Source organism: Artemia franciscana, chromosome 21 (assembly GCF_032884065.1).
Source record: "Artemia franciscana chromosome 21, ASM3288406v1, whole genome shotgun sequence".
In the NCBI taxonomy this organism is placed as follows: Eukaryota; Metazoa; Arthropoda; class Branchiopoda; order Anostraca; family Artemiidae; genus Artemia; species Artemia franciscana.
In genome coordinates this window covers 2811642-2826625 of record NC_088883.1, presented here as the reverse complement: position 1 = coordinate 2826625, position 14984 = coordinate 2811642, and the positions used below count along the sequence as shown (strand labels likewise).

Genomic DNA, 14984 nt, shown 5'->3' with positions numbered 1-14984 from the left:
TTAAGACTGTAGAGGCCCAGTGCTTTCAAATCATTAGACATGGTGAACTCCTTTATTTCTTTCTGACGATTAATATTAACCTAAAACTTTAAAACTCACACAAGAAATCTTGTCAATTGCTATTCTGGTTCTTATTAGCATTTCCTAGATGTTACATCTGACAATCCCTTGACAACAATGTTGATTTAATAGCGGTTCATTATCTCGCAATATGGTTCTTTTCGCCTTACGATAATATGTATTCATATGCAATAATCATTGGATTAAACTGAGTTTGCTATATACTATTATATGTATCACTAAAAACTATTACATCTCAAAATCATGTATATTTTCACTGCTTTGACATCATTAAGCCGTAGTGATAAAAAGTTTCAGCAATTTGAGGGAGATATTTGCCTCCCCCCCTGTCAAGTTTTCAAAAAATACTTTCTTCGTTTAAATATTAAAAAATGTTCATTTTTTGGTACTTTCACCGAAAAAGATTGTTCCCCATCGATTTTGGAAACTTTATTACGACCTATGTAATGTTTTTTTTTTATGAATTGGCACCTCTGGTTGTTAGTTCCGTTGCTTTAAGAATGGTTTTTACTCTATGGAGAAAAATTTTTCCCCAGCACAGTAGCCTCTGTTTCTGCAAAATTTTAAGAGACTTACACATAAACTATTGCACTCAAAAGAATCTTACCATGACAAACCCTGAAATGTAGTCAACGGGCCTCTCTCTTTTCCATAAATATACTTTCAGTATTTATGTTAAGTAGGTCACTGAAAAGTCACTCACTATTTTCAAATGTTTATGATTTCTTTTTTTGCAAATGTTTTCTTCTAAAAACTTCAATCCATGTTCTTTACTATATGAAAATTAAATTTATACTGGTTTCCATTTCACAGTAATTAATGGATTAAAAAACACCAGGAAGATATAAAATTTTACAATTAAACAGCATGCCCAACTAGTGTTATGCTGAAGAATATGTAAGTAAAGGGTGTCCAAGTTTAAGGGTTTTGAATTTCTTGACTTCCATCGTTAGCGATACCATTTAATGACGTCAACAAGGATGGTCTTGAAGGGAGAGGAAAAATACCCTACTTCTTGGTAATAAGAAGACGCATAAAAAGTGGACAAAGAATGAACAGCATTTAAAATATATTAGCAAAACTGCGCTCTTTCTAACATTGACATTACAATATTAAAAAAAAGTATTTAAATCCAATCACAGTCAAGATACTTAAGGGGTGAAGAACGCTCAGAATTATTTTTGTTAATAATTTAAAACATTTGTTAAGAAACAAAAATACTTACGAGACTCAATTTCATTTCCTCTGATATCAAAGAATTTCGACAAGCTAAAGTAGCTTGTTGTGTTTCAAATGCTGTTCTCTGGGGCTATAATGAGAGAATGGTTGAAATGGATAGGGCACGCTCTGCAGATGACCGATTGCCGAAGATTGTCCTTTTCGGACAATCGTCTAGGGTTAAACGGAAAGCAGGTCGTCCGTAGCTGAGGTGGGAGGATGTCGTAAAGAAAGATTTAAGGGATATAGAAACTTCCTGGGAGGGTATAAAAAGGAAGACTTTCAATAGATTAGTATAGAGGAGTGTGCATAGCAGGGCTGGCCTCAGGTGACTTGGTATTGCGGTGAGTTGTTAGTAGCAATATAATAGTGTGGTTCTATGGATTACAAAAAAATATTGTGAAGAATAATAAAATATATAATAAAGGCAAAGATAGAATTGGACCTCTAGATTTTTATCTCTGTGACTTAAACCCATGTATATCAATAACTGTCTACAAACCTTAAGTTACTTTCTTATGACTCATAGTACCTTTTTTTGGAATCATATTTATAGTTATTTTATAATTGCATCGTTCTCCACTGTCATTATTAGTTTCTGCTTAGCACTGTCGCTGCATCTTGATCACTGTACAAACCATTTAGTCGTATGAGGGTTCTTCTTCTTCTTGCTTAGATTGGGGTGGAGAGGCTTTCCCAAAATCTTATCAACAGAATCAAATTCCAGGACGAGGACATTTTACTATTTATTAATTTTTTGTTTAATAAGTTGGGACTATGGTAATCAATTACCATTTTTTCTGACATCAAAGGATTTGGGCAATCTATACTAATTTAGCTTTATAGATCATCAAAAAACCTTTTATGCCAGCGTACTCTTTCAGAATATCGAGTTCCGAAGCGAACACAATAGAAAAAATCGAATAATGATCTGTAAAGATAAGCCTTGGTGGTCGAACAATATAAGACTTCAACTCGAACTTTCAACATTAAAAGGTCCCTGCTTATGAAGAAAGCTTTTCAGAAATCAAACACAATAGACTAGCACAGCCAAATGACTGGACTGAAAGCGAGAAAACTGGCAACAGCACACAGTTTACTGCTCCAGACGGGATGCTTAAACAGCCTCTTCCGAACTCAACTGCCCTTCGTCGTTTGTCAAATAGTGTTTGCACAATTCTTCATATTTTTGCTGCTTAGTCATTACGACTACTAAAAAGGTAACTTATAAGAGAACTGGCATTAATAACGACAAAACAACTCAACACCATCTAGCGTTTGGCAAGACTTGTCATTTTTTCACTGTAATAACAAGAATAATTAACCTAATTTCTACAGTTGGTGAAATTAGTTTAACGAAGTGTCCAAACCCAGTTCTCGACAGAAAACATTGCCTGAAAAAGTGCCAAGTGTCCCCAAACGCTAGATAGCCTTCATAGTCTTTTTTGCTGATATTAGCGACAGTTTCCATTCCTTTTTGATGAATACTTTAACTATGCTTTAAGGTTCCTCAGAAAGGCAAGGTTTTTCCCTAACAAAAAGCCTTTTAATTTATTCACCAAAAAATTAACAATAAAAACATTATCATGACTAAAAAAGTCTCGTTTTTTTTTAATCTGGCAGCACAACGCAACATGGCAAAGGATATGATCTCTTTCTCATGAGTTCCTTTTATATATCCTCTACTTTTCAAATATAATTGATTCTTTAATTACACATATTTACAGGCGGATAATTATACTTATCTGATAGTCAGACTGCAATAAACCCTTTTTACTATTTATTCAGGTTCAATTATTTTCAGATTTGAAGATTTATCTTCATTCTTCGACATTTTGTTATTCCTTTGGTTCTAATGTCAAACTCCCTTGTCCCTATAGACATATTTTTTCCTCCCCCAGACTATGATGACGATGAGTCCGTGACCTGATGCATAGATGTCATCACTTACCACTCAGAAGGTTTGTAAACAGTTGGTACGTCACTCAACAAACAGTCTGTTAAACAGAACACCTTTACCAATTGCTGCATACTTCAAAGCGTAAAATATGAAAATTCATATTTTTACCAATCAATAGTTTTAAGATATGAATAAAAAGTTGATAGAAATAAAGAGCTTTATTACAAACTAGATGGTATCTCATTGACAGTATAAGGCTGTACAGTTTGTGGTTCTGGAGGAGGGAGAGGGAGTACTGAAATGGTTCAGCCTGCAAGTATTTAAAGAGGATAAGCATAGATGCAGACGTTTCAAGCTTTCAAATAACAGCTAATTTGATATCTACCAAAACAACACTAATGGTCGTTAAATTTAAAATATTATGCTTGGATTATATTAAAGTCACACTTATGGATAAAATCAGTATTACGCTCGATTACAGTAACAATCACATTGTTATTTATGATATTGAGTAGAACATTGTCTAAAATTTAAGCCACAAGGTTTACTGAATGACCATTCAGGGTAAAGATTTAAGGCATATAAAAATAGAAGCTTGGAACGGTGGTTTTCTTATTTAACTGGTATTTGATTAGGTACAAGCCTAGAGAACTACCTGGAAAGAAAGAAACAAGTTAAGAAAACAATTCTTACTTAATAATATGTAAAATAATCACAGTTTCTTCACTTATAGTTTCTAACCTCTATCTTCACCTTTTTTCGGTGCTTTTCTAATTTTTCTAAGAAATTTATCATTTTTTCGCAATAGCCTTTGTTCAATACCCTTTGTATATATTAAACTAAAATAGATTAAAATAAAATATATAACATACAATTACTTACATATACCATTTGCAGCTACCTTCACCCAACCACGAAAGTAACTGGATTAAAAAAAATTTAAATAAGAAATGAAATAGAAATACATAATTACGACATAATTTTATGCAAAGCTTTTGATGCTGCTATTCTGTTTGATGTTACTCAAACTAACTCCTTGGACATTTTGCGTTGGTCGAACACACCAACAATTTGTGGAGCGGTTTGTTTAGTACCGGAATTCAATAGATAATGCACTAAAATTTACAAAACCTCCAGAAAGTTTCACTTTGGCTATGGCAGAACACATCTTTTATAATCCGGACCATTTCCAATGATAAAGCTTTCACTCAATGGGCTCTTGAAGTGTTAGAAAAAAAAACATATTTCTGCAGGTTTATCAATTAATAGAGATACTGGTAATATAAATATTGATCCTATTTATGGTATTATTTATAAAAATGAACCCATATTCAAAGCATTGCAAAAAGTCCAAGAGATTCGTCTAAGTAACAAACCTAAAGAATAGCAGCATCAGAAGCTATGCATAAAGTTATGTCGCAATAATGTATTTCTAGTTCATTTGTTATTTTAAAATTTTTAATCAAGTTACTTTCATGGTTTGATGAAGGTAGCAGCAAATTGTATATATAAGTCATTTTACGTTATATATTTTATTTTAATGAATTGTAGTTTAATATATATTTTTTAGTTTTAGTTTCTTTTTTTACGCTGAAGACGTCTTGGTATATACGGGCGAAATATTTTTTGGATTTTTGTTATTTCTCTTTTTTTTTCATTTACTGGCCATAGACTTTTTCTTCTATTTCATTTCTTTGTTTTTAACTCGTTTTCTTACACTCGTCATTATTTCTCTTTTGCGTTACAACTTGTATCAAAAATTAAAAAGCCAAAGAAGAGAAAACGAAGATGGCGGGTTAAAGGGCCGACGAAAATACTAAATAAAAAAACAACTTATATATTGTGAGGACCACTGTTTCCCCTCTAACTGCTGTAAAGGGTCAAACTAATATCTATGTTATGTAAAGCCCAATATATTTTATGACGTTCATTCTCACTTATATTCACAGATTTTCAAGAATAAAAAAAAAAAAATGTTTCCCTACTTTTAAGTCTATTTTGAGAAAAAGTTAAACATTTTTTTTATTTACATTTAATATTCATAAGACAACTATAGAAAAAAAACATGCAAGGATATGTCAATAGTAGGCAATAACCGGGCATAAATCCGTAGTTGCAAAAGGGCTAAGTCCACTTCTCCAAATTTTGCAGGAGAGCACAAACAAACAATGAAAAAATCTTTCTCAAAAATCACAATTTAAGAAATTAGAGACTGATTCCTAGTTAACTTTTTGATCAGAGTTCGTTGGAAATGTTCAAATTGCTGAGTTATTCATTGCTTAGAATATGAGACTTGCGCTCTTTTAGAAAAGCTTATAACTCGGTTAGGATTAAAGATAAGCCCATTTGGAATAGATCAATCGATAGATATCTTCGAGCTCCTTTAAAAAAAATTTCGGGAAAAAGAGGACTTAGACCCCTTTCACAAAACGCCATGGAAATTTGTATTCATAAACGCAAACCAGCAGCTCGCCATTTAAATTTTCCGCTTCTACATAGTGACGCTAAGATCAAGGAAAAACGCACATGATTCATACATCTTGGCTTTTTTACTAAGGGTGACTATGGTATGGCTCGAGAAATAACACTAGAATAAACATAAAAGGGGTCAGAGTGGCATGATATTCCACTAGTAGGTAACGGCGATTCCAAGACTGCTATGTTATATCTTATTAATTTTATGTTATTAATATGGAATTTATTAATTAACATAGAAGTCCTATATTGTTACTTATGTTGTATCTATATTGTAATCTATATTGTAGGCATAATGGCTATATTTTTAATTTGTTCCCAACATTCATTAAATCCCTTTTTTGCATTTTTCAGAAATAGTTGAAATTAAGTTTATATTTTTCCACAATCCATTATGCCTCCTATCTTAACTTGCAAAAAAAGTTTTACTAGCAGAAATAATAAAAAATCAAAATTTTTGGAGATTTTCCCCAAAATTCATTGTATTTCCATTCCAGTTCTATAAACAGTAAGAAATTAGATCTTATAAAGCTATTATTTGTTGCATACTGGATTTAAAAAAAAAAAAAAAAAAAAAAAAAAAAAAAAAAAAAAAAAATTTGGGTAAAAACATTACCTAAAATGTGTTTCTATTTTTGCTATCCCTGAATTAAAATTATACAACACAACACCTTTTAAATCATCACAGCCAAATTGACCCTATCGTAACTAAATTACAACCGAACAAATATTTTGGGAAATGCTCACTCAGTTGCCCCAGTTTAATTCAAAATTGTTTCTCAAAGTTTCTATTTTTTAATATTTTATAACAATATAATTAATTTTAGAAGTTTTATAGCAAAGCATTAGCTAAAAATCTAGGAATGTAAAGCGACTTGGAAAAAACAACAACAAATAACAAAGCATAAATAAAAACGATGTTATAAAACATGAACTAGGACATTTGTTACTAAACTAACTATAAACAAAATGAGAATAGAACTAACATATCTGTTCTAATATTTATTGAGTTCAAGAAGAGTATTAAATTAAAAAAAAGAAGTTTCCTTAAAAAAAAAAAAAAAACTGCATTAAACCAAAATTTATCAATTCCTCTACACCGATGAAATTATTAGCTGTCGACTAAAATGCAAATTAATGTGAGCATAAAAATGTAAAATTAATTGAATTTACTTGGAATTTTCTTATGCGAATTATCAAAAAAAAAATGTTATTTCCCTTCTTTCCCATAAGGAATGTGTACGAAGTCTTTACAGGACTGAACTTTGTTAATATATTATTAAGTTTTGACATAATTTTGTTTTGTAAGATTCAAATTGAGTTACAACAATAAGACAGAAGTAAGAATGGACCAAAAAATTCTTAGAAGAATTTTTGTAGCTGTAACGATTGCAAGGTCATGGCCAGGACTTCTGTTCGGGGAGGGGGGGGGACACAAAAATACGTTAAAAACATATCCAAAAGTTGTCAATATGCATATTCCTTACGCTTTTACGAGTCGGACAACATTTTTTGGGGAGGGATTTTAAAACCCCCTACCCCTCCTGGATACAGCCTTGAAAGATAGGATAACAAACTATTACAAAAATCCACTCTTCACTTTTCTAAGCATCGTTTCGATTTAGCACTTGACAGCGATTTACACGAAATGATCCAAGCCTCTTTTACATGCTCTTGTCGACATCAGGCCAGTTCATCAGGTCAGTGAAAGGACAACTGAGGGTGCATTACAGAATTTTATTATCATAATGATTTTTATTACTATTTGCCTAAAGTGGTTGATAATAACTAATTTAACCTCCGAAATGCTTTTATTATATTCAAGACAACTAAAATTTCAGTCTCTTCTTCACTGACTTGACATATAATGGCAAATAGTTTTATGCTATTCCTCGTCTTGAAATGTTAATAATAATTACCTAACTGAATAATTAATTGACACTAGTAATAATAGAGTTCTAGAACAGAACTGTATTAACAGGAGTTCTACCGGATTGGTAGAACCTCTTGACATTAGATTATTTAATTTTTTTTTAATATTCACTTTTTCAGAAATAAAATGGTAGTGTTATTTTTTTTATTTTCCTAAAAATTTAAATTTAGTGGAGTAAGTACACGATATCGAACAACGAACCATCCCAAATAGGCAATTACGAAATAGTTGAATTGTATTCTTATATCATAATTAATTTGTGTTAGCCTTGGCTAGCCAGTGGAGGGGGACTGAACATTGGTCCCCTTTCTAGGAACATAATAAGATGTATAGAAACAACAAAGTTCTGCAATAATCGTTAGAAATATGGGAGTTCTAGCAAACTATTCTAAAGTCTTTGCCATCCATTTCGAGAAAAAAACGACCCCTCCTCCTGTGGAGTCAACCATCTGGGTGTTACAACCATCATTACTGTATTTTAATCAAAGAAAAATGTACGGCTTTCTGCTAGTTTTTTCTTTTGAATTCAAAGAACGATTAGTTTCGACGAAACTAGAACAAATATTTAATTTATTTGAATATACAACAGAATCAGGTGTAGGAACAAATATTCCAAGTTATTTATAGGACAGATGCCCTTTTTGAATGTTGCTATCTAATAATTTCTTACTAAAAATGAGATAAATGTGGATATTTAGAACTATGATAGGTCATAGATTTGGCATGCCGCCACCATTATTCCTAAACTGACTGATAAGCCGTTTTCAACGGGATGATCAGAAATTAATGAAACTAACAAATAAATCGGCAGTGTGAAGACAAAGAGAGAAACAATCAAAGGAATATTTCGCCTGTATGCAACAAGGCGTCTTAAGCGGGAAAAAACGAGAGAGAAAAAAATAAGAAGAAAAATAACTTGAACCTAAAACTAAAAGAATATAAATAAAAATAGATACAAAACTAAAACATCCAAACTAATACATATACAATTAATACTCACATATACAATTAGCTACTATGAGTTGTTTTTGTGAGTACATGGAAGAAGTGGCATGGAATATATATATATATATATATATATATATATATATATATATATATATATATATATATATATATATATATATATATATATATATATATATATATACAAGGATTTATATACATAAAGTAAATTAGAAAATTTTCAGAGATATTAAAAGAAGGCCAAAGAAAAAGACTATTGAAAGGCATATGTTTGGAGGAGGAAGTTTTTGGTCCCGACTCCTCAGGTCCAAAAAAAAGGCATTCACTTCCCATGAAAATTCCTGTATAAACGCCACACCACGGACAATTATAAAATAAAAAAAATACAGAATAAAATAAAGTAATAGAAGTCTAATAGGACACAATAACTCCAAAATATAATTAGTCTTGAGCCAGATCTCTCAGTTTAACTGCATCTTGTGGGGTCTTGTACTGAACTTGTGAAAAGGCTTCTGAAATAAAATAAAATTATGATTAATTATGAGAAATCACTCATTAATGACTCATTTACGACGATATTTTATTAACACTGGGAATCAGGTAAAATACTAGCTCCTGGAATCGGTCGGATCCCAAACACACGCAATAAAGGCTGAGATAGTACTCGGAACTGGATTTAGCGACACCACGGGTAAAAAGATACTCTAACGTGAACAACTTAAAAAAAAAATTTTGAGGAATTTTTAGATCAAGATAATCTTTTTTTAAGATAATTTAAAAATTATTGTCTTTCAGTTTTATTATTTTCGTTCAGTTTTTGTTTCGTTAGTTCTGCAGGAGATAACAACAGAAAAGGGTTTACGGATAATTCCGTAATTTATTATTATTCTGTGAGGGACTCCATTTTTTTGTTCTCGGATTTTCCCCCCTCCTTCCTATGTCTTTGTAGGGTTTTTAATCATATATAATAATGAAGCAATTGACAAATTCTTGTCTATCAGTATTATTATTTTTGTTTAGTTTTTATTTCGTTTGTTCTGTAGGAGATAACAATGGAAAATGGTTTATGTTTAATTTTAGAATTTATTATTATTCTGTGGGGGACTCAACTTTTTTTGTTCAAAGATTTTTTCCCCTCCTTCCTATGTCTTCGTAGGGTTTTTAATCATGTATAATAATCAAGCACATGTGGATTCCCCTAGGACAAACACGATTTTGTGGTTTCTGCAGTTGGTTTGTTTGTTACTCCGGCACCAGAGGGAAAAATAGGTTATTCCGAGTCAGGCAGGAAGAAACATAAAACATATAGCAACTTCATTTGAAGGGGCAAAGGGAGAGGGCTTGAATACATTGGGCTGGAGGAAAAGCATGTGCAGTTGTGTTGTCATCTGGCAGCTTGGTCCTACAGTAAGTTGTAAATAGCACCAGTAGTAGGCCTAGTTGCAAGTTTTTATTTACGTTTATCGTATTCGTTTGTTTTGTTCGTTTCAAAAGAAATACTTCTCCGATGGAACATAGAACAAAACAAATAAGTGCCCCACAAAGGGGTAAGAGAAAGCAGCAGTCCTCAGGTTAAGCTATGAAATTTTATGATATTTATTGAATTTTTCAGATGTAACTTAAAAACGAGTTTTTCACGTAAAACGGAATAGATTGGAGAATGAGGGTTCGTAACACTTCTCCTTAGACAGTTTCACGCTATGATAACACTGTACTCGTTTTGAGGTAATTTAAATTACTCTACGTGAGGTATCAGTTTTGAGCCGCATTTGGGACTGGGCACAAGTAATTTGGAAATACCAGAGTTATCTGTGCTTGTCTGAATATTAACAGCCAAACCTCTGAGGGATTTAGAAGTTAACGTTCCTGGGCATTATTAGTGACAATCAGAAGCTGAATTATAAGTAAAAGAAAAACAAACAAAAAAACGAAAAACAAGCATGTTGTAGTCTACGTAGTTTACAGTTTAGATTCTAATGAAGCTTGTTTCTACACTTTCAAAAGGGAATTTAGCTGAGCTTTTACTCTGGTAAATTCCTATTCAAAAGCGCACAAAAGAGTAAGTGCAAGTATGTTCTGTTTTAAACACCAGCATAGTTATAAATTAAATAAAAAAAAACAAGTTTTTTTTTAACTGAAAGTAAGGAGCGACATTAAAACTTAAAACGCACAGAAATTACTTCGTATACGAAAGAGGCTGCTTCCTCATCAGCGCCCCGTTCTTTACGCTAAAGTTTGACTCTTTCTCTCAATTCTTCTTTTTAAAACAGTAAAAAACTTCAGCGTAAAGAACGGGGCGTTGATGAGGAAGCAGTCTCTTTCACTTGTTGCCCCTCCCACGGGGACTGTGGGGGAGTAAGTCGTCCTCAAAGACATAGTTATAAGGTTTTTTGACTACGCTGAATAAAATGGCTATCTCAGAATTTTGATCCGTTGAATTTGGGAAAATAATTAGCGTGGGAGGGGGCCTAGGTGCCCTCCAATTTTTTTGGTCACTTAAAAAGGGCACTAGATCTTTTCATTTCCGTTAGAATGAGCCCTCTTGCAACATTCTAGGACAACTGGGTCGATACGATCACCCCTGGAAAAAAAAAACAAAAAAAAACAAAACAAATAAACACGCATGCTCGAAACTTCTACACTAGGGTTCTCTGATACGCTGAATCTGATGGTGTGATTTTCGTTAAGATTCTATGACTTTTAGGGGGTGTTTCCCCCTATTTTCTACAATAACGCAAATTTTCTCAGGCTCGTAACTTTTGATGGGTAAGACTAAACTTAGATGAAACTTATATATTTAAAACCAGCATTAAAATGCAATTCTTTTGATGTAGCTATTGGTATCAAAATTCCATTTTTTAGAGTTTCGGTTACTATTGAGCCGGATCGCTCCTTACTACAGTTCGTTACCACGAACTGTTTGACTACAATTTTAGTATTCTACTGAAGCTTGAGCTTAAACATAAAAAAAAAGTTAGCTGAACTTTTACTTTGGGATAGCTCTAATCATAGTTGCATAGAAGCGTAAACACAAGCATATTTTTTTCAGTACTACAAAAGTCGCTTTAACAAATACAAATTTATTTACTCTTACCAGGAATACTAATTTGGGGAGAGAGAAAGGTGGATACGATAGGGAGTGTCATACACAAAGACCTTGAATAATAATCAAGAATTCTATCAAAGACCTAGAATATTTCATAATATCCTTCATCTTATCTGTATATTTTATTTGATGCATTTATTTAATTAAAACTGCGAAATCATCACATAAATGTTCAGGATTAACTAACGTAGCGAGTGCATCTAACTTGCATGCCTAATATAATCGGAGAGGGGAAGGGATGAAAAATTAGGTTTAAAAATAATGTAATGTCAACTATAATGGTTTTTCAGCATAGCACCATGATCTAGAAACATTTAATTATTTTAATATCACATAAAAATCCTCAGGACAAGGTCAGGCAAAACCTTGATGCTATTTCCATCAATAAGCGAAGAATAATCAGATTAGCTCTGTGTCGGTGGCTATTGAATTGCTCTTTACGAAATCGCTAAAAATGGCACATACAATGTTTCTTTTTTTTGACAAGAATTACAGGCTCATTTCTTTTAAAGAAATGAGCCTTTTCTTTTAAATTATTAAATTATAAATAATAATTAAATTTTTATTCTTTTAAATTCATTACTGAAGACAGGCATAAAAAAGGGGAAAAAGCAGCACAAGACTTCATTGAGATCCAGTGAAAAATGTTTTGCTCCATTCCACCAAACACAAAATAACAAGTCCCCCCCCCCCCCCGTCACCCCACTCCATGACAAAAAGCAGAGTAAACACTTTTGTAATGATCGGAAACCAACTGACATGGACACAAAAGGGCTTCATATTAAATTGAGATTAGATATTCGCTGTTTAACTTAGCACGATTGGCTAGGTGTAACTAATTTGCATAAAATACGATCGACATTATTAACCCCAGTCGTTTTTTTCCCTCAGGCCAACACTCTTTTGAATTGAATAATATGATCCAAGACCGTCTTCAGATTACGCAACACGATTTTTCTTCAACATCTCAAGTGATTCTAATCGTTTAACATACAATTTCTAAAAGGATAAAACACATGTAATTGACAATCGAACTAAATATTGCTGAACAATTAAAAACCACTAGAAATTTTTACCAAAAAGCATTTCACCGACAGAACCAACTCTATTAATCCCGCGTCAGAAGATAGAGGGTTAACAGATACTTATTATTTTACAAAAATTAACTAGACATCTGGTGCCAAAGCCCAATAGAGACATCTCCATCGAAATGTTTGTCCGACTCGTAAAAAACATAACAAAAATGGATATAAACAAATTTTTGAAGAGTTTTAAGTTTTTTTGTAAGCCCCCCCCCCAAAAAAAATCCTGGATACGGCCCTGGTAAGAAGAAATTATCAAAGTCTGTATACAAGTTGTTATTGTTTTTAATCCATATTAAGACTGCGTGCTATTTGCTGCGGTTAAATAAAAATCCGATAGAACAGTCAATAGTGTGATTACTATTTTTGCGTGTGAACTTGCGTATCTTCTTGCTTAAGTTCTATGGAATTATACATCTAAAACGTAATAGACATCAAAATAAAAAATCGAATAAAAATGTAAATACCGTAACTTGTGTTACGTGTTGTGTTACGTAACATGATTGGTACATAAATGTTGCTTATGTTTTCGAGCAGAAAGTATGAAGTTCAATCTTTATTCAAAATTGTTTCTAAAAAGTTTAGCTTTGAAGCTAGGAAATTTTATTGAGATAAATATAAGAAATTCTCAAAGTCAAAACTTCAAAATAGAAAAATTAAGAGAAAAAATTTTATTTTTGGAAAGTCCCTGTTAGCTTCAGTGGTAAGAAGATCTATCTATCCACTTTAGCAAGGAAATTCTACCTTGTTTAAAAGAAATTGTCTCTAGTATATCAAAATAAAAAAAAATTTCATGATAACTTGGAAATCATTTTTAGGAATGAAACAATTTTTTATATACGAACATTTATGTAATCTATGCATATTTTTATAGTATTACTCGATAAAATACAAATGGGCATTGAGTCAACATTTCAGAATATAACTTGCAAAATCGGAGTTAAGCATTCAAAATTGACTTTTCTGGAATTATCTAAAAAAAGAAATAAAGAATATTGTTTTTCGGTTCACAGACCGAAATGAACAAAATTCAGAAAAAAATAAGGAATTTTTTTTTTCTTGGAACAATACTTGAATTACAAACTTTTATTTGACTTTTTCCGTCCGGTTTCACGGTTTCCATACCCGGGGAAAATTTCAAGTCGGTGCATGGCATTAACTACCTTTTCAGGTGTAATTAAATTTTTCTGCCTCGACAGATTGAGCAAATTTTTTACCTAATTAAAGGAAAAACTAATTTCACAAGCATATTTTTTTGAAAATAAACTATCAGATTCCACAGAAGAGAACAGGAAAATGCAATATATAAACAAAGTAATTACAAGCCTTCGGGTTTTACTGGAAAACAAGATGATGGAAGCTAACGTTTTCTAGTAGCAAAAAAATGAAAAAAAAAAAAAAAACAAACTTCGAATGTGCATAAATGGATGAATCATTAAGCACTGTTTGGCCTGGGTTAGTAAGCACAACTTTCCAACAATTAAGACTACACAAGCACTTTCACTAGAACAATCGTTACACCTTTAACATGTATGGACATGGAAGAAAACTAAGTGGGAAAATTTGAAAGGGAACAAGTGAGGGACCTGAGCACAAATATATTTGGATGGGGGCAGAGGAAAACTTACCAGAATAGAACAAAAGGGAACTTAAAAAAGATACCGACTACACATAAATGATGAAGTATTTGGGATAGAATGAGACGTCACTGAGGGTGGGGTGGGGCTTCTATACGAATCTACACAGAAGAAATAATCCGACTCGTTCAAAATTTAAAGAAGACAGAATTTTTTGGAGGACAAACATTATTATGCATGTAAAACAAATCCGAAATATACTGTTTGAGAAAGACAGTATTAACATTGTAAAACATGCTTGTTTTTTTTTATTCCAGGCTTCACAGCTCCATCATAAGTGATGATATACCAAAAACCCTGGTAATTAGCTCACTTTTTATATTTGAAGCATTTATTATGAGTTCCCTTGAATGCCTAGAGAGAAGAATTTCGGGGATTACATCTACTGGGAGTCTATTCCACGTTGCGGCGTCAGGCGACACCCAGTTGACCTTGAACGATGAGGCCGGATAGGTAACTTTAAGGTAATGCAACTGCTACTAAAAACTCATCGTAGCAGGAACACAGTTACGTACACTCCTTCTCCCATGCATAGTTCAGAGCTTCACCCTCTACTTTTCCAAATTAGATTCCGGTTCCTTTTAAG

The 14984-nt window shown here is 32.4% G+C and overlaps 1 protein-coding gene across 3 annotated transcripts in view; it reads right to left on the bottom strand.

Annotated features, from left to right (window-relative positions):
- Window positions 1–5207: 5207 nt before the first annotated feature.
- Window positions 5208–14984, bottom strand: part of LOC136040774 (major facilitator superfamily domain-containing protein 6-like) — a 95081-nt gene continuing 85304 nt past the window's right edge. For all 3 annotated transcript variants that reach the window (XM_065725099.1, XM_065725098.1, XM_065725100.1), the window contains one exon: window positions 5208–9085. In XM_065725099.1, coding sequence (XP_065581171.1) covers window positions 9084–9085 — 2 coding nt within the window. In that variant the 3' untranslated portion in view covers window positions 5208–9083. The remainder of the gene's footprint in view (window positions 9086–14984) is intronic.